Genomic DNA, 27,653 nt, shown 5'->3' on the forward strand with positions numbered 1-27,653 from the left:
CTCTCTCTGCTGTAAAATACCCTGTGCATAGTTCTACCATTGCGCGTATTAAATTGCTTTGTAATTTTGTTTAGAGCTGCTTTGTATTCTATGTTAAGAACTCCTTGAGGGCAAAGACCATGTCTTACTCAGATTTGGAGCCCCACCACCTACCTAGCACGATGCCAAACATATATTAGAAGCTTAATAGTTAATTGGTGGCTGCAACTTGAGACTGTGGTGTATTGGGTGTCAAGCTGTTTAATTTAATTTGGAAATCAGAATATAGAAATGATCTCTATCCCACCTACTCAAGAAACCTACTCAAATAGTGAATTTTAGGGGTTTTCCTCCCTTGAAAGATTTTAATTAAACATTGTAAGTCTAACGTGTATTCCTCCTTCCTCTTTTAAAAATAGAATCGAGGGGATAATCTTCTTCCATTTTTGCGGAAATTTATTGCATCCTTCTTTAAACCTGGGTTTGAGAAGTATAATAACTTGGATCTGTTTCGGTAAGTTTGTAGAACTCTTAATTTGCAGAGGAATGAGAGTATAGTTCAGTGGGAAGACTACAGATTTTTGTGTGTGTGGATTGACTACATTTTAAAATAATTTTTAAAAATATTTGAACACTTTCTTAGACCATTAGGAAGGCAATAGAATTTAATAGAAACAGAAAGCTGTAAAATGTGTTATAATCTTTAAAGACACTAATGAAGGTTTATATTAACACTATGGTAACTCATTCTGCTTTTAATTTATTGTTATTGTTAATTTTAGCATACAATACCATAGCAGTGAATTATCCTGAGACAATAAGTGATTTTTTAAAAAATGAGTTTTAATTTATTTTATTGGTAATCTAAATAAAGTAGATATAAATAATTTGCCTCATACTTTTTTTTTTCCTCTTTATTCTAAAGAGAACTCTCGCTTCTGAAATGTTGAGTAAGAAGCTTTATAGGATTCTTTTCTCAACCATCACTTTCTTAGTAACTTATGTAGAGCTCTGTATTTACTGCTTTGGTTTCACTGTGATTTCTTTTTCTAACAACAAGGTCATAGCAGATCATGAAGAATTTTTTTTTTTTTAAGTTCTCTTCCCTTCTTCATCCTCACCTCTCTGTAGTGATCAGGACACTATTTTTATTGATTTTGGAGAGGGAGAGAGAGATAGAAACATCAATGATGAGAGAGAATCATCAATTGGCTGCCTCCTTCATGCCCCATACTGGGGATAAGCTCAAAACCTCTGCCCTAACAGAATCGAATCATGAGCTCCTGGTTCATAGGTCGATGCTCAATCACTGAGCCACACTGGCTAGGCTATATAAAAATATTTTTAAAAACAACTCACATTTTGTTAAGTCGCTGGTGCATCCACTGTAGAATATTTTGTGAGCATGGCAGTTTTATTGGAGATTTGGCAAAAAAGTTTTGAACCACTATTCTTTCCTAGACTTAGTCTTTACATCTGTCCTCTTATGGTAGTCAGTTTATTGACAGTGATTTCAGTGCTCTTTTAAAATTCTTTCTGCTGTGTTATATCTAGATTAGTAGCTTAGAATAAATTACAAGAGAATAATTAAAATGCAAATTAATAGAGAAGAATTAAACTATTCTATAAGGAATTTAGAGATTATTCAGCTTTCCCATGACTTTCTTCCTGTTTAAATTAGATAGCTAAAACATCTCAAACTCCAGCACAGGATAGATCCAAAGCTGAACCAAACTTTTTACACACTTGCTGATTTTGGTCTCCCATTGGGCATGGATATAATTGGTTTAGCTTAAAAGATGTTACCAGTTTTAGCTGTAGTAACTAATCAAGGATCTTCAGATTATCTTGATGTTAACTAATGAAGCAGGATAAATAACAGTGTCAAAAAACATTTGAAAAGACATTGCCTCTAAATAATCTTCTGGTTGTTTACTAAGTCATATTTATTAAATTTTTTGTGGGAATAGTCATAATTCATAATTCATCCAGAGTTACAAGAAAAAGATATCTGGTGGTGAGTTTTTTTTAGGTATGTCTGAAAACCTTATTTACACAGAGTGTGCATTTCTGTTAATTTGGGAAATCTTTTTTTGTTTGTTAATCCTCACCCAAGGATATTTTTTCCCATTGATTTTTTTTTTTAGAGAGAGTGGAAAGGAGGGGAAGAGAGAGAGAAACAGAGAGAGAGAGAACCATTGATGTGAGACACACCGATTGATTGGTTGCCTTCCGCATGCACCCCAAACGGGGCTGGGGATTGAGCCTGCAACCAGGGTATGTGCCCTTGACTGGAATCAAACCCGGGGTCCTTCAGTCCACTGGCCGACACTATCCACTGAGCACACTGGCTAGGGCTGGAAATCTTTTTTAAGTCAAATATTAAGAAGGATGGCAGTAAGTGTAAGATAGTTTTGGGCATTGTCATATTTACTGATATTGATATAAATTTTTAAATGTATATATATATTGACAAAGTTTATTAATAGAAGTCAGGGCTGTTAATAGGTAAAAAAAAATCTCAGGAGTAGAAATTATAAAATAAAAAACTTAGGAACTCTAATATTTACTTAGAGGTTGACTTTATTTCCTTTTCTATGTAACATACTATATACTAAAAGAGAAACATGTAAATTGACTGTTCCTCCGCTACACTCACCAGCCAATCAGGAGTAAGTATGCAAATTAACCTGCCAAAGAGGGCGGGTTAATTTACATAAACAGGCGCCGGGCGGAGAGCAGAGCGGGAGAGCCAGCAGATTGGGGGGACATGTGTCCCTCGTGCGCTCCCCCCCTAGCCGACAGAGAGAAGAGAGAGAGAGAGAGTGGGAGGTAGGAGTTGACAGAATGTTTTCGCGCACTCCAGAGAACCGAGGGAGCCACGCCCCCCAGAGCTGAGCGCGGGGAGGCCAGGAATGCTGGGGAATCGTAGTTCTGGTGGCATACGGATCTCCTAGACCAGTGATGGCGAACCTATGACACGTGTGTCAGAGGGGGACACGTGAACTCATTTTTTTGGTTGATTTTTCTTTGTTAAATGGCATTTAAATATATAAAATAAATATCAAAAATATAAATCTTTGTTTTACTATGGTTGCAAATATCAAAAAATTTCTATATGTGACACGGGCCCAGGAGTTAAGTTAGGGGTTTTCAAAATGCATGTCAGAGTGACACGTGAACTCATTTTTTGGTTGATTTTTCTTGTTAAATGGCATTTAAATATATAAAATAAATATAAAAAATATAAATCTTAGTTCCTCATGTTGTGACAGCTACAAAATATGATTATTTTGGTTGCTACTTCATAACTGTAATGTTGCTACTGTTATGAATCATAATGTAAATATCTGATATGCAGGATGGTCTTAGGCGACCCCTGTGAAAGAGTCGTTTGACCGCCAAAGGGGTCGCGACCCACAGGTTGAGAACCACTGCACTAGAGCAAAGTGAGCCTGGAGCAAGTTACTGTTGTGGTGGGGGATGGAGGGAAAGCAAAGGTGAGAGACATAAGTAAAATCAGAGTGTCTAGGAAAAATTAAAGGGAAGATATCCTAAAACTTCCAGGAAATCTCCACCAATGAAGCAAAGAAAAAAAAAATGCCTCTATTATTCTGTGAGCAACAAACCAAACTGAGTTGGGGTCTCAGAAAGTTCGCTCATATGATTGCAAAGACAGACAGAAACCCCCAGATTGGAGAGGGCTCCCCTGAGGGCTCCCAGATTGGAGAGGGTGCAGGTCGGGCTGAGGGACCCACCCCCAGTGCATGAATCTTCATGCATCAGGCCCCTAGTTTAGTATAAAGGCAGAAAGAGCTAGATGTGGTAATTGTCATATGTTTCAAATCAATTTGAAGATTAGTAGATAACTATAACAGTTAACCTGGAGATTTCATTCACTTTATCTAGGAATAGAATTTTACATAGATTAGATTTGAATTTACGTCTACGTCTTACCTCAGTTTTCAGTTGAGAAAACTAATATCCTTAGAAGATAAGTGATTAACTCTATGGCAGTGGTTCTCAACCTTGGCTGCACATTAGAATCACCTGGGAATCTTTTTAAAATCCTGATTTCTGGGCCTCATCCTCCAGAAATTCTGTTTCTTTGTTATGAGGTGGGGCCACAACCTCATAACAAAGAAACAGAATTTCTGGAGGATGAGGCCCAGAAATCAGGATTTTAAAAGATTCTCTGGTGATTCTAATGTGCAGCCAAGGTTGAGAACCACTGCTCTATGGTAATATAGCTAGTTACGGCCAAGTTGAGGTGATGACCTAACTTCTAGATGTCCTATTTCTTCCCTTTCTACCATCTGCCCCTATCCCCAAAGCCCCCATACAGCCTCTTTAATCCATTAAAACTTAGCCCCTTGAAATAATTTTAAAATCCAAGGTAAACAGTTACACTAGTGTGTTATTGTTGAGGTCAATGTATTATCTTTAAAAACATGATTCCTGAAGATGTTGGTAAATATTAAACACACAAATTCAAATATATTGGGGAGAAACTTGAATTAGTTAAAGTCAAATAGATTCCTTTACTAATTGACTTTTTAGAGTCTTTAATATCCTAATATGTATGGTGGCATTTCAGGAGGGGGCTATAGTTTTCAGTATTTACCAATAGACTTCTTTTGGACATGTGTCTTATGAGCCAATATGTTATAGAATACACTTTGATATCATGTCTAATATTAAATCTGTAATAGTATGTGTGTATTTGTATGGGAGAGATTGTCTTTATTTTTTTAATCCTCATCAAGGATATGTTTATTGATTTGAGAGAGAGAGAGAAATAAAGAGAAAGAAATATGGATGTGAGAGAAACATCAATCAGTTGCCTCCCCGTATGTGCCCTGGCAACGTCCTGACCGGGGATGGAATCTGAAACCTAGGTATGCGCCCTGCAACTTACTTGGTGTATAGGATGATACAACTTTTTTTTTTTTTTTACAAGTTTTCTTGTAAAACTTTTTTTTTATGAGAAAGAACTTTTTTTAGAAGAAAGCACAGATTACCCTAGTTAGAGCATCAAACTGATGCTCATGCCCAGGTTGCTGATCTATCCCTGGTAGAGGGTGTGCAGGAGGCAGCTGCCAAGATTTGTGGATTCAATCCCTTGTCAGGGCACATACAAGAGTCAACCAATGAATGCATAAATAAGTGGAACAACAAATTGATCTCTCTCTCAAAATCACTAAATAAAAATTTAAAAAGAGTAAAGCAGATTTTTGTGGGACAACTTTAGATATATGGTTGCTTCATTTGTTATTCTCTGGTTTTAATTAGGTTCAATTAGATGATTATTGTGTTTAACTTTGGGGATAGAATAAAAAAATCATTTTAAGAATGAGTTATTCATGCAGGTATAAAATAATAACTATATGATGCTAGAGATGTGACTAAAGCAATGTGGTATGCATGTAAAAATTAAAGTCATTACCTTATAAAAATATTTCAAGGAAATTGAAGTTGAAACTGAGGGGTTCTTTTTGTTTGTTTGTCTTTAAAGTAGTTTATGTGTGCATAGGCATAATTTCAAACAGTATTTTTCCCCCCAGGTATCTCTTAAATATCCCAGGACCACGTGACATTCCAGCCCATTTATGTAAAGGGAATTTTGAGGATGAGATGTTTAACCACCAAGTTCCTTATTTGTGGCTGATTTACTGGTGAGACATTATCAGCTGTGGAGAGAAATGTTGCATACTAGGCTTGCATTTGTTATTTATTACTGAATTACACTGTGTTAAAATCAACCTGATGTTAAACTCATTGAAGCCAAATTTAAGGGATGCTACGGTTTATACATTATTAAAGAAGAAAGACCAAAAGAAGGATCCCATTGTAATATTTGTAATGTTTAAAATATACTTCATCATTCCTTTACCTAATAGAATTGAGCTGTAGACATACAGTGTTCTCCTTCATTTTTTTAAACAGCTTTTGTCATCCTCTTCAATCAAGCATTAAAGAGACAGTGGAGGCATATGAGGCAGCATTAGGGGTGGCCATGAGATCTGATATAGTGCAGAAGATTTGGATGGAGTAAGTTTAGTTCCTTTTAATAAGAATGGTATATGGAATAAGGGGATATGGTGGGTAAAGGGTGATTGGCTTTCTTCATGAGAGAATTACTGGCTTAATTATTCTAAATTATAATATTTTTCTTTTGGCAGTTATCTTGTCTTTGCCAATAATAGAGCTGCTGGATCCAGAAACAAAATCCAAGAATTCAGATTGTTTACTGATTTAGTGAATAGATGTTTGGTTACAGTCCCTGCCCGATATCCCATTCCTTTTAGCAGTGCTGATTACTGGTCCAACTATGAATTTCATAATAGGGTAAGAACTTAAAACTTTCTTTTTTTTAGATGTTTACATAAAAGAATGGGCCTTAAAAAATGACAGCAAAACTCCTGTTTTATATCAAGAGAGCTTTTCCTAGGATCACTTTTCTAGCATTTATTATTCTCTTTTTAAAAAAATTAAATTTTGGGGGGTGACATTGGTTAATAATATACAGGTTTCAAGTGTATAATTCTATAATACTGTTCTTCTTGATCATGTTTACTGCTTATCTCTTCCAACCATAGAAAGAGCTCTTTAAGGTTCGATTAAGATGCATATATCAATTATGGTATATTTAAGAAAATTTAACATTGAAGCAAAATTGAAGAGATGTTAGGGTTTAATATGTATTAAACAAGAAAGGTCAAAAGAAGTAATTGTAATTATATTTGTAATGTTTTGCTCAAATAGTTGAAAATTTTACTGAATGAAAAATTCTGTAACTTCACAGTAAAAATGGGCTTAATAGTGTAGCTGTTCTTTTTGTTAATATTTTGTCAAGGAAATAGGGTTGTTCATAAAGCATAAAAAAGCTGAAATCAGATGCTGTTTAGAATTTTAAGAGTAGAATTTTGACTAATGATAAATTTATAAAGCTATCTTCTTATAAGCAATGAAAGGTTTTTTTGTTCTTAAATTTTCAGAGACCCCTTTCATTCTGTGCAATGCATATACATGTTTTCTTTTTTTGGGGTAGGGTGTATTGCTAACCGGGATAACCAATTATTATGCTTTGTACTTCTATGCCATTCTTTATCCCAGGATCTCAAATCACTTTATGGACATTAAATCATTTACACACGGGCATTCCATGAGCAAGATGTGGCAGGTATTATTAGCCCCATGACTTGCCCAGCTATACAGCAAGTAAAGGTAGACTCAGGAATGAAAACCCGGACTCCTGGCTTCTTGTCAGTGTTCTCAGTCCATGGCTGTCATCACTAGACCATATTTCCTAATTCATGTTTTGAAAATCACTAATAAAATTAATAGTAGGAACTGTAACTCATAGCATCATACATTATTATAATTTATACATTCATGTCTTAAGACCATTTTGGTTTTCTCATTAAAACAAATAGGTAATTGGATTTCACATCTTGTTGTGTTTATTTTTCCTTTCCCCTCAACCTTTGCAGGTTATTTACTTTTATTTGAGCTGTGTTCCAAAGACCCAGCATTCCAAAACCTTGGAACAGTTTTGCACAATTATGCCAACTAATTCTGGGCTTGCACTGAGGTAGGAAAAAAAATTCTTTTGGTTCTCAGCCCAATAGTATAGGCTTTTTATATAAAATTATTATTAAGCTTTATAAGAACAGTCTGTTCTTCCACTACTTCTTCACTGATGTATATGACTTCAACTTTAGAGTTGTTAAGCAATAGATAGCTACTCATGTAAAAGTCAGTATAAATATCTGGTTACTTCAGGAAACAGTGCAGGTTACAAGGGCAAGGGGGCTTATAATTTAGTAAAGTTCATCTGTGTTTCCTAAGCACATACCATGTATTCTTAGCATAGGTATTATAAGCACTAAGTGTGGTTTTACATGGCAAAGGAACATTAAGAGATTTTTAAGGTGTTACAGAGATAGTAGCCAACTATATATCTGAGTTGGCAAAAGTAGGTTTACACTTGTGAGTACATGAAACACAGAATTTATTCTTGTATTATAATCATAATCTGCATGTCTTTTTCCATACGAACAAATGTAAACATACTTTTGCTCACCCCTGATATATTTTGGTTACTATTACTTATTTCCAGGTAGGTCAGTTGATCTCAAATATTAGCATGCACCAGGAACCAAATGCAGATTCCTGAACTTGAGCTCTCAAATCACATTTGAGAAACATTTATCCAGGGATTTCATACATTCAATTAGAAGGAGATCTAATTGAGCATTTCTTTGTAGTTTCTCTTCTCTGATAGAGAAAACTCATTTTTACACTTAAGAATTTTACTTTTTAATTCAAAAAGGTACCCTACATACTAATGCTTTGGCTTCTACTTGTGCAGTCATTCTCACTGCATCAGTTGTGTCTTCTGTTTCTAAGTTTGTTTTAGAAACAGATGGCTGGATCTTAAGGTACCTAAAATATTTATCAAATATTCCTTTGTGTTTCACAGTATTTACATTCCTCTTAGCATGTATGTAGGAAAATGGGTATAAGAGATTGAAAAACAGCTCTGGCTGGTGTGGCTCAGGTGATTGGTCATTGTCCCGTGCACCAAAAAGGTTGCTGGTTAGATTTCAGGCCAGGGCACATGCCCAGGTTGCTGATCTATCCCAGGTAGAGGGTGTGCAGGAGGCAGCTGCTCCATGTTTTACTCTCACATCATGATTCCTCTCCCTCTAAAAATCAATTAAAAAAAGAGAGATTGACACACATTTAAATGCCTAAGGCTATGACAAAAATAGCCATAGCATTTAAAAAAATTATTAGAAAGCATGCTAATCTACAGAAACCAATTATAGAAATTTGTATACGATATGCAACATCGTCTTTGGTGAAACTCGTGAAACAGGAAAATGTGGTTGTTTTGGACTAGTTTCTGCTAGGATAGCATTCTGGAATATAGGTAGTTTAATTGTTAGTTTTTCTGGTAATGCTCCACTTCTTTGTTTTGTTGCTTTTAATTTCCTTGTCTTTTTTTCAGAATAAAGAACTTAGTAGTCACTATACTTACATGTTAGCTCAAGAAACACTCATAATTAAGTATATTCTGTTTAATAAAGAGAGAAAAATATCAGGAAATTGTTGTATCAAGTCATTATTTTAGAAAACTTGGGGGAGGAGGCACATGGAGTTATAATTTGGAGAGAATGCTTTAGTATTCTATAAAACTACTGGGCCTTATTTTAGTTTGTTGAAGATGGCATAGGTCTTGACTGGAACGCTTGCTAGTTTGCATGTTCCTGCCCCAGGGTAATTTTTGTAAGAGGCATTCTATACATACTTATTGAATAGCCTTGATGGAATTTAACTGACCAGAAATTGCACCTCATCAAACATTCTGTTCATAGAGCACATTTGGGGTTTCCTACACTTGCAATGCTTTGTTCATTTTCCTGAATATATTTTGCAGGCTACTTCATCATGAATGGGAAGAAAGCAATGTTCAGATTCTGAAACTTCAAGCCAAGATGTTTACATATAATATCCCAACATGCCTGGCCACCTGGAAAATGTAATGCAACAATCATATATATGTTTTTATAGCTATTGCTTTTATTTGTAAAGTTTGCTCCAGACAGGTAAATTTTAAATGACATCTATTGTTTTCATTTTTTTTTTCCTGGACAGATTTTTAATTTACATTTGTTTTTGAAACTGCTGAGATTTTATAATGAACATACAAAGCTCATAAACAATTGCTTTAAACGCAAAATAGATAGAATTGTAATTTTTTTTGAAAGAGAACATTTAGATAACAATACTGTTATCAAATACATAAATCTATTACACACATTTTAAGACCATCCTTTTTGAAATTCGGGGATTTCCCTGACTTAAAGGTGATAGTGCCAGGTATTTTTTTACTAGTAATTACGAATTTTTCTTGAACGTTATTTATGTTCAAAACACTGGTCTGCTTTATTCTTGTAAAGTTGATAAAAATTGTTGAATTTTTCTTTTCACTATAGGTTACCCTCCTTGGAAGTTTAGCCTGTTACTTTCAGGAAGTTTTGTACTCAGATTCCCACAGTCAGTATTCTGCCAGTGGTAGTATCTCATTTTGTTCAAAGATATATAAATTTTTCTTTTCCCTTTTCTATATTCCTTTTTTTTTTCTTAGAGCCATTGCTGCTGAGATTGTTTTAAAGGGACAAAGAGAGGTAAGCCATAATTGACTATCAGATGGGTCATGTTTTTTAAGTTATTCTGCCCCTTTTATTGACTTCTAAAAGGAATAAGGCATAGAAGTTAACATTCCAAGAAATGTAAATGTTTGGAAACTCCCAAACCCAATGTAACAATTTTATCTTGAATACTCATAGTAATTATGAATAATAATAAGTATAGTTCACATAGAATTATGAAGGTGTTTTTCACCATGTTTCCTGATGGAATTGTGTGTATATCTATCTTATAGGTCCACCGTTTATATCAGAGAGCCTTACAGAAGTTACCTCTTTGTGCATCACTGTGGAAAGATGTAATGCTTTTTATCTTTTATTTCACCTTGAAGTTTTCCTATAAATTTTCTGCATGTGCCATATCCATTGATGTGGTAATGCTCAGAATCTAGCTAAATCTTACTTCTATGCTTCCCTGTCTTTTACAGCAACTCTTGTTTGAAGCTTCAGAAGGAGGTAAAACTGATAACCTGAGAAAACTAGTTTCCAAGTGCCAAGAGATTGGAGTCAGCCTAAATGAGCTCTTAAATTTAAACAGTTACAAAACAGAAAGCAAGAATCACTGAACACTGGGTGCACAGTCAGTTCTAAGTCCTTATAATAATTGCCAAAATTATTCGAATGATCCTTCAAGATTAGGCTGATCCCTGGCTAAGGTCTGTGTAATGCAGACAAGCATTACTGATCATATCAAGTCCCCTACAATATCCTGCCCTCAAAATCGGAAGCAATGAACATGATCCTCTTCGGTTGGATAAATGAACTTCGTGTTGGTCTGCCTCTAGGCCCTGCCAGATTCTCATAACATCATGTACGTAAGTATAGTTCTTCAAAGTGACTGACATATATTTTAATTTTGCTTTGTTTTTGTTTTTATTTTTTACTTTCCCCTTTTATGTTGTGCTAGTCCTGATTCACTTGACACTCTGATGCCTGAGAGATTCTTGTTTGGGATTTAATTTCCAGGGCTGTGTTTACAGTAAAAAGCAGGCAGTCCCTTTTAGTTCTTCCTCTTTAAACCTTTTGAGATTCTTCATTTCAGGATTTAAACTTAAGCAATCCATCTTAAGGAAAGTGTAACTGCCATGGCCACAAGTCTGCTAGTTGCACTTGAATGCTCTAACAGGGTTGTTTATTGCCCTTTCTACGTTCTGGACTCCTTGCCGAGACTGTTTAACTTGAAGATTAAAGAAACGATTGCAAATACCAGTGCATCAGAACCTAAGAGTGGTCAAATATTATGTGCAATTTTTTTGTAATGAAATTTTAATTTATAATAAAGTTTAACAGTTTAAAGAACAGTTAATCTTTGAACTGCTTTGTATTGAAATACGTTGTAGTATTAAAATTGTTTATAAACAAAATATTTTTAATATAAGTTAACTTTTTAAAAAATGTTGCTGTCTTTATTCACTTTTCACACCCTTGTGGGAAGGGATGAAGGAGATAGGCAGTTATATCCTATAACTATATCAGTATTTTCTTATTTTGAACCTGCTTTCCCATAAAGTCACTTCCAAATCTGTTCTTTTCTGGTCTTGTTCTGTTTTGAGGACAGTGAACAGATAGGTTTGCCCTACCATTAAATTCCTTGTTCTTAAGACCACAGTGTTTAGAAAATATCTCCCCACTGTAGTTTGAATAATTTGCTTAGTGACATGCTGTCTTATATTGAATATTAATTTGACCAAATTATAAAAGAGACCTTGCTTTTTGTTTTGTTTTTAGCCTATATTGGGTTTTTTTTGCACCGTTAGAAAAGTTACTAATGACACACACACAACTGTAACAAATCTGGTCCTACGGCTACAGTGTAATCTATTGCAGAGTAGCAGCTCCAGGAAATACTAGGCAAATTTGTACATCTGTATGTTTGTATGATGCTCAATCAAAATAAAACCATGTTTGAGGCCCTTCTCTGCGACTACCGACAGTGCATATTTAGCTAGTAAGAGCTGTTTGGTTATGTCAAGAACAAAACCCATTTATCTAGTGCAGTGGTTCCCAAACTTATTTGGCCTACCGCCCCCTTTCCAGAAAAAATATTACTCAGCCCCTGGAAATTAATTTTTTTAAAATTTTAATAGCAGTTACTCATCGCCCCCAAATGCACCTGTGGCCATCACCGCCCCCCTGGATCGCTGCAGCGCCCACCGGGGGGCGGTAGCGCCCACTTTGGGAATCACTGATCTAGTGTGTCTCATTAAACCAAAAAGAAGCTAATTTGTTTTTCTCTAAAACCAAAGACATTTGGGTGGAAGATGGTAATCCCAAAGGGGTATTTCTCCATTGTATGCATTTACTATTTAACCTTGAATGCTTTTCCTACTCTTATTATTTGAAAGCCATTGTTAGGTACTTGGAAAAATATTTCCGGTCTGTTTCCCCCATATTCTAACAGTTTTGATATTGGCTGAAATCTCAGTTTTTGGAGATAGTACTAAGTTTTGATTTTTTGTATATTCTAAAACCTCCATTTGTTTCTTCAACAATTCCATCAACAGCAACTTTTCGCCCTTTTTAAGAAAAAAAAAATAACTTTCATTGGTACTTACAATCCTAATTCAGCCATACAAGCTGTGCAATATAACAATTCCAGCGGTGTTCACATGCTGTACATAGTTATGCAGACAAAGCCCTAGCATATATTAACCAATTGTTTCAGTTTTGATCACTTGTCATATTGCTATTTAAAATCATGAAGCTATCTTACAGAAATTACATTGCCTTAAAGATGCCTCTTCTGTCACCTTTTCTATGTCATTTCACAAACTCACTTTAACCTACACAGAAAAGTAGCAAACACTGCTTAGGAGTGAGGCTTATATTTCTGTCATTCTTCCATATTCAACAAGTAATAACTACAATATTAAATAAAACTTGGGGTTAAAGTTGGTACAGTTATTGTAGTAGCATGAATACAATGTTTAACATACTATGTGACTAAAGTCTTTCTTTGGGCAGAGAAATGTCATAGTAAGAAAAGATTAGTCATTGAGGACTGCAGTCCCTTGCACTCCACCACTCCCTCCACGGGGGAGAAAAAGCACAAAAGAGGCATTTTAGACTGTGGGGTTTATCTCTGATAAAGGAAGATTGTATTTTCATGTGTTTTTCTTCATTTTAGAGAACAGCCTAATATTTCTATTTGCTTTTTAACGGAAAGTGGACCTTGTAACATTGTTGTCACTGGATTATCTAAGGCGGTTTGCTTTCAATTAAAGGGCATATAAACCTACCTCATAAAGCAGGCTGGAATCTCCAGGTGCAACATCTAAGAGCTAAAAGCACTGAGCAGACAAGCAAAAGGTGATTAAGGCTGACAACAAATGTAGAGGGACTTTATTGAAGATTGTAGTTCAAATATTTATTTTTCAAGGTTGTTGAAAAAGTAGGAACATGTGGCTATAATACAAAGCAGGGCCAATATTGTTGCTTAAAGCTGTCTCATGTTCACAGATAAGTCATAATTTCCTTAAGTCTGCTTTCTAGTCTGTGTGCTAATAGTGTGGGGGAAGAATGGGGAAATACAATTTTAATGACCTTTCAGGTTTGAGGATTATGACCCTCAGTACAAATTAACTGATTATAGCAGAGCATTTTGGAACAAGAACTATTTAAGAAAAGGCAGGTTTCTAAGGAACATTTGATAGTGTTTCTTTTTCATTCCTCATGATTTACAAGTCCCCTCACTTCCTATATGTATTTTTTAGTTGTGTGTTTACTATTTCGGGGGTCAGTGAAGGACCACCTAAGGACATGCTGCCCTATCCTGCCCTCATTCCGATCTCCTATCACTCATGTCACCTTCCTCAGTAATAGCTATGCAGTGCTTCTTGAATAGTACTTGATTGAGAGATCTGCAATTAATGTGAAGTTTTAAATTTTTTTCTCTCCCTGACATCTTTAAAGTACTGAATAGAAAGCTGTATCTGTCTTTCATAGATGGTAAAATGGCTATAGGACTTGTCTCCACTTTTTATTTAGTGGCCTTCATAAGAGGGACTCCACAACACATTTTCAGAGTTCCCACAGTGGACAATCAGGCATTTTTAAATTCCAGAATGAATTTGAGCTCTCCTAAACACTCAATACAAAGATGAATAAAAAGGTCCCCAAATGTAAGAAAAGAAGAGTACATGCCAAGGAAGCATCTCCAAAGGGGCTCCAAGTATCGGTAGGAGGTTGAGAAAGTCTTATTGGATGAAAGTGAATTATTGCCTAAAACGTAAAATAGGAGGAGGAAAAATTGAAGCCAGTAATACCCCTTTCAAAAACTATTTGCCACTTAAATCTGAGTATTGTAGAATGGTTTGCATATGTTTAGAAACCTGTACAGACTTCCCCAAAGCTTGTTTGGCTTTGTGCAAATTCATTCACAACTGACAGTTTGTTAGACATGATGACAGGTAAGACATTCAAAATTCTACAACAGCCACATCTGTCCAGAAGGGAGACCTCTTGGGGCATGTTGTGCTTGTAAGTTCATATGAGACTGACGGAGTAGGAGTCATTCATATCAGGCCCAGTTTAAGCAGCCTTGATGTGGAGAGTCTGATTGGAATTAGTAGCAATCTAATGGCTGCTACTAGTTTTCTTTCTCCCCCTAACTTCTGGGGTAATGCATGAATAAAATGCTACTTTCAACATGTACTAATATCAACAACTTTAGCAGAGCTCTGTTTCAGTCCCAGTTAAGGCTATCAAGTTATAGTCTATTACTGTCTTTAAGAGCCATGTCTTCCTATTAATGTAGAATCTACCTGGAGATAGCCCAGTCTTCAACGCTTTAAACTGATTTTTCCAAATGACATTTTTGCCCAGCACTAGAAATTTTTTAATGTGGAACTCAGTAATGCCAGGAGTAAAAAACTTCAGTTGGGAAGCAAAAAAAATTTGCATGAGCTGATAGGAACATGTGCTTTCTGGTTTCATCAAGAAAGAAGATTCAGCCCAACCAGTGCGGCTCAGTGGCTGCCTCCTGCACATGCCCTGACCAGGAATCGAACCATGACCTCATAGGTCAGGGCATGTGCAGGAGGCAGCCAGTGATTCTCTCTCATCATTGATGTTTCTCTCCCTCTCCCTCTTTGAAATCAATAAAAATATATTTCTAAAAGAAAGAAGATTCAGCCTAGCCTAGCTGGTGTGGCTCAGTGGTTGAGCATCGACTGGTGCACCAAGAGGTTGCTGGTTTGATTCCAGATCAGGGCACATGCCTGAGGTTGCACGCTTGATCCCCAATAGGGAGCATGCAGGAGGCAGCTGATGGATGTTTCTCTCAATGTTTCTGTCTCCCTCTAAAAAAATCAATAAAATCATTTAAAAAATAAAACAATTTCTGGGACCAATCCGATTGGTCAAGTGACGAGACTGATGGGTCTGGATTTTTTCCTTCAATGTGAAAATATATCATTGCATAGAAGATAGTGAATAGAATGTTAAAACTGAGTCAGTTGTATCACACATAGCATAGAACAATGAATATTTTACTTCTGTGCAAGACATACATTTTGGAGGCCACCCAAAGTATAAGTGAATATGACTCTTCAAGGGCCATATTCTATGAATTTAAAAAAGCCTAAATCCAAACATGAAAACTATTTGCACAGCTGTTCTAAAAGAATGTACTGCCTTTGCCCTTTACTTGGTAATTTGAAAGCTTCAAGATGATCTACTCAGTCAAAATCAAAGATGGGTTTACTATGTTTGGTCAATCAAGCAGCTTAAATCTTGCAAGTGTTCTTTACCTAGTGATGTAAACTTCATGAAAGAGAATGATAGCCAACAGCCTAAGGGACGTGGACCAATTAGGAAGAGTGATAGGGGACTGGGAGCTGTTTGCATTAATGGAGATAAGGGCATCTGCTGCCAAGATCAAAACAAACACTCAACTTGGCACATTGTACAGTCAAAAACGAGACTGCCTGTGGGTACGGTTGGCACTTCCTGCTGGCTTGAAATGGAGCTACAAAGAAATAGTTTCAGGAAATAAAAGGAGTGTGAACCAATGTGAGTAATGAAAACACCTATCTAAAAGATCTGGATTTTAGATTTAGCTCCACTAACTAGTGTGTAATTGTGGCAGGCCATTTCATTGCTCCTTGTCTGTTTCCACATCTACAAAATGGAAATATGTGCACTGACCTCAGGGGTGTTGAGAGATCATATAATAGAAGTTATCTTTAAAAAAATAAGTAATATTTTTAGTTTCAGGTCATTTTCCAAAATTTTGAGGGCAAAGATATGCTACAAAGTGATAGTTGCTTTTTCTGGACATAATCTCATTACCATCATTTGGAGCATATGACCCTAACAGTGCTCAAGCATGAGTTAGTTGCTGTCTAATTAAGAAACACAACAAGCAAACATAAAGAAACAACAGAGAACACTGCCATCTAAAGTCAGTGAATCATCCCTGGTGTTATTCTCCAAAATAACAGAACTGTCCATTAGCAGATGGTCTTTAAGTCAGAAGGAATCAATGTGAAGATTTTACTGTAATGAGGCCAACCTGGCAGAAGCTCTGGTCCCAGTGGTGGAAAGATAAAATCACAGAATGCAGAGCAGAGGATAATTGGTAGTATTCATTTTGAGTGACTGATTAATGAGGTACTCATAAAAGCAATGTGAACTAGTAGGAGGAGGGGGGAAAGAAGGGTTATGAGTCAAAATAGCCAAGAGTAAAATACAGGGCTTCCAGGATGTTGCAAATGAGCCTCTATGTTGGCAATGAAAATGGCAGTGGCTTAAACAAGATACAATTTTCTCTCAAGTAAAAATCCAAGTAGGTGGGCTAGGGCTGACTGGTAGGGCACTCCATGGTGATGAGACCTGGGAACTGTCTTGTCTGTCTTGTGCTCTGTCCTGTGTGACCTCCATTTTCAAGAGTGCTGCCACATGTGGTTCTGCTGTTCAGGTCCTGCACGTGGGCAAACGGCTGACGTCGTAGCAACTGAAATTGAGCCCAGGATCAGCATATCAGGTATCCTAGGGCACTGGTGGGCACTGGTTGAGTTGGCCTTGAGGAAGTGGGGCCTTTAAAAAAATTCACTCAAAGGGACTACCTGGGCCCCAAGTTCTACCAAGAGGGTGGGCCTTTTCCTAAATTGCACAACAGCTCTCTTTAGGTGGTGATCCTAATGATTCAAGATGGTGTTCCCAGTCCCAACCCTTTTGTTCACATTCCATTTAGCAAGGAAAAACAAGGACAAACCTCTCTTAAAAGCACTTCCAACAAACTAAACATGTCACATCTGCTTGTGTCCCATTGTTCAGAACACAGACACTTGGCCACTGCAAAGGGGGCTGGGAAATGTTTTTATTTTGGGTGTCTATGTAGACAATAAAAATTCCAGAATGAAGGACAGAATACATATTTAGGAACAGCTAAACATCTCTGCCACACTACCATCAAATAGAGGACTAGTAAACAATATAGGTGAGGTTAGTGTCTGGAACCTTGCTTGTTCTAATCTCTAAAAAAACTTTTTAATGGTGAACCATGAAAATCTTCATTTTATCAATAGGCCTTCAGGTAGTGAAATAACCTTCCATCACTTTGGTACCAATGCCCTTTGAAATGAGACTGCACCCTTCTGCTTCAGGTGATGCCAAGTACTTAATCAGCTCTGGACATCTTTATGCAATGCCCCACACTGAATCAGGCATATAACCAACCCAACAAACCATTTTACATCCCATTGTCCATAAACTATTAAAACTGAAAAAAAATATTTTCTTCCTCTGTTTTGTGGCCTACATCCTTATTGTTGCTTCCAGTAAACCTCTCAGTGGTTAGCAAGTTTTAGCCAAAATGTCAAGCTATGGAATAGAGTTTTAAAATTTGAGGAGTTAATCAGATAAGTATCAGACACACATGACCTGCAAATCTCTTCAATGAAAATGAGACCTTTTCTAATCTCCATGCTCCATTTTGCTCTTGATTTTTACAGTTAATTGGAAAATGAACTTTGTTGATGGATGTAGTATATTATGGGTATTTTATTAACACCATTTTATAGATGAGCACTCTGAGGAAGGGAAGTGAAGAAACTTGCCCAAGGTCACACAACTGTTAAGGGTTAGAGCTGGGATTTGAACTTGGGCCACCTGACCTATGAATCTGAATGTTCAACCACTATGTTGTATTCCTCCTCAAAGGAACCACTCAATGGGTATTTACTAAATGATTGAATTAATCTAAATGTGTACTACACAAATTGTAGAAAAATGTAAACAGGATGGAGATATCTACAAAGTTCTATAAATATTTCTTAGTCAATGCTTTAGCCAACATTTTCACTCATTTTTCTTTAATTTGAATATAAATTTTCTCCTGTCTGCCTTCACCACTCTGCTTTTGTCTACTCTCAGGATTACTACTTTTTCTTTTGTCTCCTGTTCTCCCTTGCCCTAGGGGTGATAGCTCAATTCCCCATTAAGACCAAACTCCTGTGGGCAGTAGAATGCAGTCCTCTGACTTGAGCTTGCATCAGAATCCCCTGGCTCATTAAAACACACACAGCTGGGCTCCATCTCCAGAGTTTTGATTCAGTAGGTATGGAGTAAAGCCTGAGAATGTGAATTTCTAACAGTTTCCTAGGGACCAGACTTGGAAAATCATTAATGTAGTTGCTCAACGAAATGCCTCTAAGAATGATAGTTCTTATTAGTGAGTTTGGGAGAGGCATCTGGCCTGCTTGGGTAATCCCTATTCCCTTTTTTAAAAATTTGGAAGTAGGCCCGGCAGTGTGGCTCAATGGTTGAGCGTCAACCTATGAACCAGGAGGTCATGGTTCGATTCCCGATCAGGGCACATGACTGGGTACCAGCTTGATCCCCCAGTGGGGGGTGTGCTGGAGGCAGCCAATCAATGATTCTCATCATTGGTGTTTCTATCTCTCTCTTCCTCTCCCTTCCTCTCTGAAATCAATAAAAATATATTTAAAAAAAATAAAGCTTTAAAAAAAATTTTGGAACTAGGAACCATCAATTCTGCTGCTCCATGGAGTAACTATAGAGAGCCTGGTCTCCATATGGGGAGGCTGTGGTCATCCAATGCTGCGGTGCCTTAGAAAAGAATATGGCTAACTCTGGAAAGCTCGCTTGCTGAGGTATTTAAACCACAGTCTGCAATGTTAAGTTAATGATTAGAAAATATGCTAGGTTGATCATCTCTGCCTTACTTTTTTTCTCACTTATTTAGAATTCAGGCCAAGAGAAAAGGTGCTGTTTATTGGAACCCTTCAAATCCAATATGAGGTTTGAGCTTTCAGCAATGTTGTATTTTGACCTTGACAGATTACTGAGGATTATAGAGGCTGTGTCCGCAGATGAATGCATGTTTTTATACAGACTACACTGGTATTAAGCAAGTCTGTATTTAAAAGCTGAGAAAAGAGCAGGTCTCTTAGAATACATGGCATCACAGAGCCTTCTAGAGATCAAATCTCCTGTCCCCAGTGTTCCCAGGAAGGAACTGTGATTTGGGGGGGTTGGGGCGGGGGAGTGCTGTGTGAAGGTGGGAATAAAACTGCTAGATACTCAGCTAATATCCTTCCCTGAGGGGACAGCCATTTTTCTGGTTGCTCACAGCCCTTCTGGTTAAACCTGAAGAATTGAATTAAAAGAAGAAAACATAGTGAAGAATATGGGGAGAAACCATGTTCCCCCTCCTGATGTTTCCTTTCTATTATAGTTAAACTCCTGGGAGCATTCCATCCTCGCACTGATTTCCTGTGGAGAGGATAAATGACCTATCTTAATAGAATTTTGGACAGTGGAGGTAGGCATTTTAGTTAGAAAGGGCTTGCTTGTGAGTGACAATAACCTCAACAAAAAGCCCTTCGCACTAGCTTGAGTGAAAAAGGGGGTCAGTTGAAGACATATAACAATCAACATGGAAATCTCTAAGAACAAGACAAAAAGCATGACCAGGCCACCTAGGAAATGGAACTTTCCAGAAAGTCCATTTCTCATGGAACTGCTTGCCTCCTCTTCTCTCTGCTTGCTACATCTTTTGTTTTTCTCTACAGAGTGGCTATTTCTGCTTCCCAAAACTTAAAAAAAAAAAAAAATCTGGTAGATGCTTTTAAAATTTTTTAGTTGATTTTAGAGAGAAATAGACACACACACATAAAGATTTGTTGATTTGTTGTTCCACTTATTTATGCATTCATTGGTTGATTTTTTTATGTGCCCTGACTGGGATGATGCTCTAATCAACTGAGCTATCTGGCCAGGCCCTCTCAAAACTTAAATGTACATATAATTTTGGCTTTTCATGGTGTCAGTGCTAGCCAAAATTCTGTTTGATCTTTCAGTTTAAGCACCCATCCCATCATCATCTGACTTAGACTGTTTTAGTGTCCTAATTCCAAATCCTTTGGCAAGAGTATCTGATTGATCTGGTTTAAGCCAAGGAGAATTTAACAGGAGTTGTGGCCGGGAAACAATTACAAATATGGGGCGTGACTGGGCTGGACAAGTACGTACCTCCAATCTGTCTCCCTTGGTAAGGAAAATCAAAATTAGTCACATATACAGAACAGGCCAATTCAAGAGCCCATGGTTGCCTGAGAGGGAGGTGACCTGGTTGGTTCCTTAAGCATAGATGGTCAGGGTTTTGACCATGTGACCCTGACTTCTCCCTCTTACCACCATCAGTAAATGAATCAGATGGAGTCATGTGACCAAGAGATAGCCTATCCATTGTCTGGGCAGTGACCTGAGATGGCCTATCCCCCAAAGCCTTGCCCCACAGGGACAATGAACAATCTAATTCTTTCCCTTCTAGAGTTGGAGTGGAAGCTACACAAAAAGGCAAGGCAATAGTAGTAAGTGAGGGTCCTAAAGTGAAACCTTGGGGAGGTTTGGTCTCTTTGAGGGGACAGTGGGCTGAAGTCATGAATAATACCAACTTATAAAGCTATGAGTTAGAGAAAAGTTACAGAATAGAGATGGTCATTGGTAGCAATAGAAGTGGTTGAAGCAAAAACAAAGAAAAACTGGGTCACTCAAGGGGTGAGAGATCCATAAATTAAACACTCCATTCCTAGAGAGCCTTCCACTTCTCACACCCCACTAAGGTCCCTAGGTCAATTTTCCTGTCCCCATGTTCCCTTGAGACTCTTGTTCTTATGGCCACGTGTGCCTTTTCAATTAATTACTCTTCACTCTCCTTCATTACTTATGATCAAGGAAGCCTAACTAATCAGTTACTGAATATGTCACCTCAGTATTCTAATATCTATAGCCTGGAATTCAAAAGGGGGAAGAAGAAAGACAAAAAGTGGAGTGAGAGGCAGACGTATAAGGACTTAAAAACAACTAAAGAGAAAAAGTGACAAATGACTTGTCAACTTGGCTACCCATGACCTTTGAGCTGGTACATTCTGTGACTTTATGCTGTGACTCCTGAGCTTCCTTGGCCTTTATCTTCCCCTCTCACTACCTGGGGAGAGATAGCAACAGAAAGAATAGACTTTAAACCCACTATTGAGACATACTAGTAAGCCAGGACAAGTGGAATAGGGAAACTGAGACAGATAGTTAAATAGCCAAGCAGTTAACAGCCATGTAGTAAATTAAAAAAAAAAAATCCTATCTTCCCTAACTAAGGACACTTCTCTCCAACCAGAGGGTAAATAAATAGCTTAAATTGCCCTACTCTGGAAGATAGAAACCAGAATTCCTATTAGTGGCATTTGTGCCAACCACACCCAATGACAGATTAAGTTAGGGGACTAAATCTCATTTTGGTGCATCAGCATAAAGCTGATGAATATTTTATTGAGATTCTCCCCTAATACCTCCCTAACTCCCAGTTTTTAAAACCCTTACACTTCTTCCAGGTGAATTACCTTTGCCTTTCTCTCTCCTAAACTCCAATGGCCCTTCTTTTGCTTCTGTAACTTGTTTCCTGAGCCCACCCAACCTGGCTGGCTCACTTCTACAACCTCTATAACTTTCTAAGTAAACTTTCTCCCTCTCTCTCTCTTTTTGAAAAGGCTGTTGTTTTATTTTTTAAATATATATTTTTATTGATTTCAGAGAGGAAGGGAGAGGCAGAGAGAGATAGAAACATCAATAATGAGAGAGGATCATTGATTGGCTGCTTCCTGCACACCTCACACTGGGGATTAAGCCCACAACCCGGGCATGTGCCCTTGATCGGAAATCAAACCCCGGACCCTTCAGTCCACAGGCCAACATTCTATCCACTGAGCCAAACCAGCCAGGGCTAAGATAGAAACATCAATGATGAGAGACAAGCATTAATTGGCTGCCTACTGGTGATCAAACCCACAACCAGAGCATGTGCCCTAACCAGGAATTGAACTGTGACCTCCTGGTTCATAAGTCAATGTTCACAACTGAGCCACAACTGCCAGCTAAACTTTCCTTTATAGTTTGAGTTCTTGCCTCTGAATTCTTTTTGCTGAACTCAAGAACCAAGGTCCAATTGTGCTGCCAACCCTGCCAGTAACAATATAACCTTGGAGAGTTGATAGTGTTTCTTCAATAGCTTTAGGGAAGAGTCAGAGGTGGTCAAGAGCTGAAGTCTCTAAGAAGGGGCAAATTTAAGGCACAAGTCTTTATCTTTCATCATCACTGAATGGACTGACTGAATGCCCATCATGACACACAGCTATGTGCTCTAGTTTTCATGATGTTGATTTAAGATTTTATTGCCTTTGCCTAGCTGGTGTGACTCAGTGGTTGAGCATCGACCCATGAGCCAGGAGGTCACAGTTTGATTCCAGTCAGGACACATGTCTGGATTTCGGGCTTGGTCCCCATTAGGGGAGGCAACTGATCAATGATTCTCTTATCGATGTTTCTCTCCCTCTCCCCTCCTCTCTGAAATCAATAAAAACAAAACAAAACTTGGCCAATATTTTTAAAAAAAAGATTTTACTGCCTTTCTCAGCAATTTACTAAATTTCTAAAATTTCTCCTATAATTCTGACACTAATTCCAATGTGTGGTTCCTCCCACCACCTCTTCAGATGCCAATTGCAAGTCCCAGGTTGTTACCTGTGCATCTGACAAGCTGGATGTAGGTGGATGTTCCAAAGACCCCCTCCTTGAGTTCAATTAATTTGCTAGAGTGGCTCACAGAACTCAGAGAAACATTTTACTTACTAGATTACCACGTTATTATAAAAAGGATATAGCTCAGAAACCGAAGGAAGAGATGCATAAGGCAAAGTATGGGGAAAGGGCAGGGAGCTTCCATGTCCTCTCCAAACGTGTCACTTCTCTCATCTCCACATGTTCACCAACCAGGAAGCTCTCCGAACTCTCTGCTTTAGTTTTTTATGGAGGCTTCATTACACAGGCATGAATGGTTAAAGCTTGGCTAACTTAAACTCAATCTCCAGCTCCTCTCCCCTTCCTGGAGGTTGGGGGTGGGATGGGATGGATGGAGGAGGGGGTGGGACTGAAAGTTCCAACCTCTAATCACATGGTGGTTTCCTGGCAATCCTTAGGTGACCTTGGGACTTCCCAAAATTCACCTCATTATCATAACAAGAGACACCTTCCAGGCTCTCATCACTTGGGAAATTCAAAGGATTGTAGGAGCTCTGTGCCATGAAGGGGGACCAAAACCAAATATATATTTCTTATTATCAATCACAATATCACACCCTTCAGGAAGACTAACACAATAATTCATTTAAAACATTGAGAATTGAGAAGTTAGCCATTATTTGATCTGGCTTCTCACTCACTATAATGGACTTTCTTTGATATTCAAGACATCTGATGAATGAATCTTACTTAGATTAAGCTCACCTCTGTCTTTCTGAATCGTTCGCCAACTAGTTCTTGTTCACTGAAAGAGTAATTCAGCTTATTCCATGACTGCCTTTCAAGTTCGATTAAATAAAACCCAAGTTTTAATCCTAGCTCCTCATCTTTGACCTTAGATGTCACCTATCACTTTCACTCTCAATTTCTTCATCTGCAAAATGGCAAGTCCTGCTTTGCTCATGTCATAGGGTTGTTGAGAAAGGGCAAAACCAGAAACCATTTATTAAATATTTACTGTGTTCCAGGTGCTGTGATGAGAACTTTATACACACTGAGTTATTAATACTCCCATCCCTATGAGACTGGTGGTATTTTCACATGGGAGACAGTTGAGGCTGGGTAGGTAGTAGGTAGTAAGGTGGTAATAAAACCAGGATTTGAACGCAGGTCTGGTAGCAAACCCTTGGGCTTAACCATTTTACTCTTTGGTCTGCTATGGACTGGTATTTAAGAAGGCACTAAGTAAATTTCAATTATTCAAATATTTAAAATGGTTTCCTTTAGACCAGTGGTTCTCAACCTGTGGGTCGCGACCCCTTTGGCGGTCGAACGACCCTTTCACAGGGGTCGCCTAAGACCGTCCTGCATATCAGATATTTACATTACGATTCATAACAGTAGCAACATTACAGTTATGAAGTAGCAACGAAAATAATTTTATGGTTGGGTCACAACATGAGAAACTGTATTTAAAGGGCCAGAAGGTTGAGAACCACTGCTTTAGACTGTTTTTCTTCAGGTGAAACATTTTGGTTTTTCTCAATTATTTTTTGGTGAGTTATTATTTCCCTACCCAATATCATTAGACTCATTGTCCTCATGGAGAGACATGTTTTTCATGTCCCACTTAAAATGTAGTAACCAGAACAGAAGTCATGTCCTCAGGTGACTAGAGCTGGAGAAACCCATATTCCATAATGTTTCCCGGCTCATTCCACCAGTTTCTGAATCCAGATAAGCTAAAGCTTTGTTATTCTCTCACCCAGTTGGCTTCAAGGGCCAAACATGCTAGAACGTGTGTTTGAGTCGAATGAGTCAGTGTAGAATCTGAGTTCAATATCTTCAGAAATGTTCACAAAAAGGACATTGAAGCAGGGGTGTGGTTACAGAACCTCCAACCCCTTCACTTACAGGGAAACGCTACCGTAACCTAACTGTACTTTAGGGCCTCTGTAGCCTAAGGGAGAAACTTGTTGGTGTTTAGTGGCTTGTAGGGAGATAGTCTCTTCCTGACAAAGTTGACTGTAAAATAAAATTTCTGAATTCTAAAGAGCACAAATGGAGCTAGAATGAGCCCAGTGAGCCCCATCAAAGCTAATAGGCCCCTGAGCTACAAATAATGAGCAGATTAACAAAAAACACAAGACTTATTTTTTCAGACGTTAGAGCTTTTTTAGTTCTAAATGAACAGGGTTTTGCTAATTTTATTACCTTTTACTGCCATGTTTTTCTATTTTTGGCCAAAACAAAATGAAAAGATATTTTCTATTTCGTATAAGAATGGTTTTCCCCAGTAACACTTGTGAGAAAAAAACATGTGTTATAGCCACTTAATATATTTGTACGTTAAAATGCCACTCAAAACAGTTTGTTGTAGGTGACATATGAATAGAGGGGCTAAAAATGGTGAGTTTTATTGATGGAACTGGTTGAATGCTAAAGCAAAGGTAGCTCCTTTTTGAATAAGACCTTAGTTTAGCAGGTGCCTTTCCTGAGAGATCTCTCTTGACGTCTGTATCTAAAGTAACATCCCTATCACGGTCATGCCATTCAGATTCATTTTCTTCATCTTTCCTTCAGAATTTCATTATTTATATTTGCTTATTGTCTATCTCTCATCCACTGGAATGCAAATTCCAGAACTTGTCTTGTTATCCCATGTGCAGAGAACACTGCCCCTGATAGTCATGGTGTTGACCGAATGAGTCCATTTTTGAAAGCATAAAAAATTATTAACCACTTACTCTAGGCTAGCCCACCAGTTTATGTTCTTTAGATTTTGTTTTTGCTGCTCATAAGTCAGTCAATGTTTATTATATATCTTTTCTCCTTTTCACTGTAGATTTATTTATTTGTGGGTGTAATTCCAGTCATTCTGATTTTCTGTATTGTAGTGGAGAGCCTTTAGTAGACACTTAATAGAGCAGTGTTTGGTGTGAGGTGTAGTATAACTAGATTTTCCTAATGAAACAATAGAGTTTAAGGATTTTTAAATAAATAAATTTGAGTGGATTATTTTCCCCTTTAAACATTATTTTAAAATATTTTTATTAATTTCAGAGAAGATGGGAGAGGGAGAGATAGAAACATCAATGATGAGAGAGAATCATTGATTGGCTGCCTCCTGCATGCCCCCTACTGGGGATAGAGCCCGCAGCCCAGGCATTTGCCCAGAGCCGTGACCTCCTGGTTCATAGGTTGATGCTCAACCACTGAGCCACACCAGCCAGGCTAGAAAAGTATTTAACTAACTTCTTTTCTTGAGTGTGAGAGAAAGGGGTGGGCTTCCGGGATATGTTCCTAACTTTGGGTACCCAAAAGCAAATATGTTGAGAGGAAAAACTGAAATCCATTGCTCTGGAGACAACTTTTGTATTTGCTACCTGGGCTAAGAGGAGTTAGATTAAGAGGAATGAGAGTGTGTTCTAGTCCTTGTTTCAGCTGAAGACAAAGTGTCGACTGTACAGTAGGACTCCATTGGATGCCTGTTAACTAGGTTAGATTGAAGCATGTGGTTATACTAGTATCTGATGGATGGTGGGAAACTCAGTGCTAGGTACCCTGAGGGACCTTAGTAAATATGGGTTTATCTTAATAATAATGCTGGGCCTCCAACAGTACTTAATGGTTTCATTTTCTAATCTGTAAGGGGAGATCAGGAAAAACCCTCCTGAAACTGGGAGGGTCTGGCCCAAAGTGTTTATAAAAATCATTTCATATCTTACGTTTTGGGGAATAGAAACCAAAGGGGAACAGTGTATTTCCTTATGCCCTGGGAGTTTCGTGTCCTTATGTTTTGACCTTGACATGATCATGGAATATGGTGTGTTTTTTGTTTTTTGGTGCTGAATAATAGCTTTCTTTTTTTTCTTTTTTAAAATCTTTATTGTTGACAGTATTACATAAATAATATTTTTAAAATTTATTTTAATTTTTATTGAATTTATTGGATGACATTGGTTAATAAAATTATATAGGTTTCAAGTATAAAATTCTATAATACATCATCTGTAGTTATATATATACTAGAGGCCCATTGAACGAAAATTCGTGCACTTGGCGGGGGAGGGGGGAGCAGTCCCTCAGCCCGGCCTGTGCCCTTTTGCAGTCTGGGACCCCTTGGGGGATGTCCACCTGCTGGCTTAGGCCTGCTCCCTGGGGGATCTGGCCTAACCTGGCAGTCAGACATCCCTCTGGCAGCCCAGGAGCCCTTGGGGGATGTCTGACTAACAGCTTAGGACAACTGGGGAGCAGGCCTAAGATGTTAGTTGGACATCCTTAGATGGACATTCTTAGCGCTGCTGCTGTATTGAGTGTCTGCCCCCTGGTGGTCACTGTGTGTCATAGCGACCAGTCGTTCCACCATTAGGGTCAATTTGCATATTACTCTTTTATTATATAGGATATAATATATAA

General features: G+C 37.8%; 1 protein-coding gene across 1 annotated transcript in view; it reads left to right on the forward strand.

Annotated features, from left to right (window-relative positions):
• ZFC3H1 (zinc finger C3H1-type containing) overlaps nucleotides 1–11,497 on the forward strand; it is a 65,114-nt gene extending 53,617 nt beyond the window's left edge. The window contains 9 exon segments of the mRNA XM_006095457.2: nucleotides 342–493; nucleotides 5,544–5,654; nucleotides 5,926–6,030; nucleotides 6,162–6,327; nucleotides 7,473–7,573; nucleotides 9,425–9,526; nucleotides 10,136–10,175; nucleotides 10,433–10,495; nucleotides 10,625–11,497. Coding sequence (XP_006095519.1) covers nucleotides 342–493; nucleotides 5,544–5,654; nucleotides 5,926–6,030; nucleotides 6,162–6,327; nucleotides 7,473–7,573; nucleotides 9,425–9,526; nucleotides 10,136–10,175; nucleotides 10,433–10,495; nucleotides 10,625–10,762 — 978 coding nt within the window. The 3' untranslated portion in view covers nucleotides 10,763–11,497.
• Nucleotides 11,498–27,653: the final 16,156 nt, after the last annotated feature.

Source organism: Myotis lucifugus, unplaced genomic scaffold (genome assembly GCF_000147115.1).
Source record: "Myotis lucifugus unplaced genomic scaffold, Myoluc2.0 scaffold_156, whole genome shotgun sequence".
Taxonomy (NCBI): domain Eukaryota; kingdom Metazoa; phylum Chordata; class Mammalia; order Chiroptera; family Vespertilionidae; genus Myotis; species Myotis lucifugus.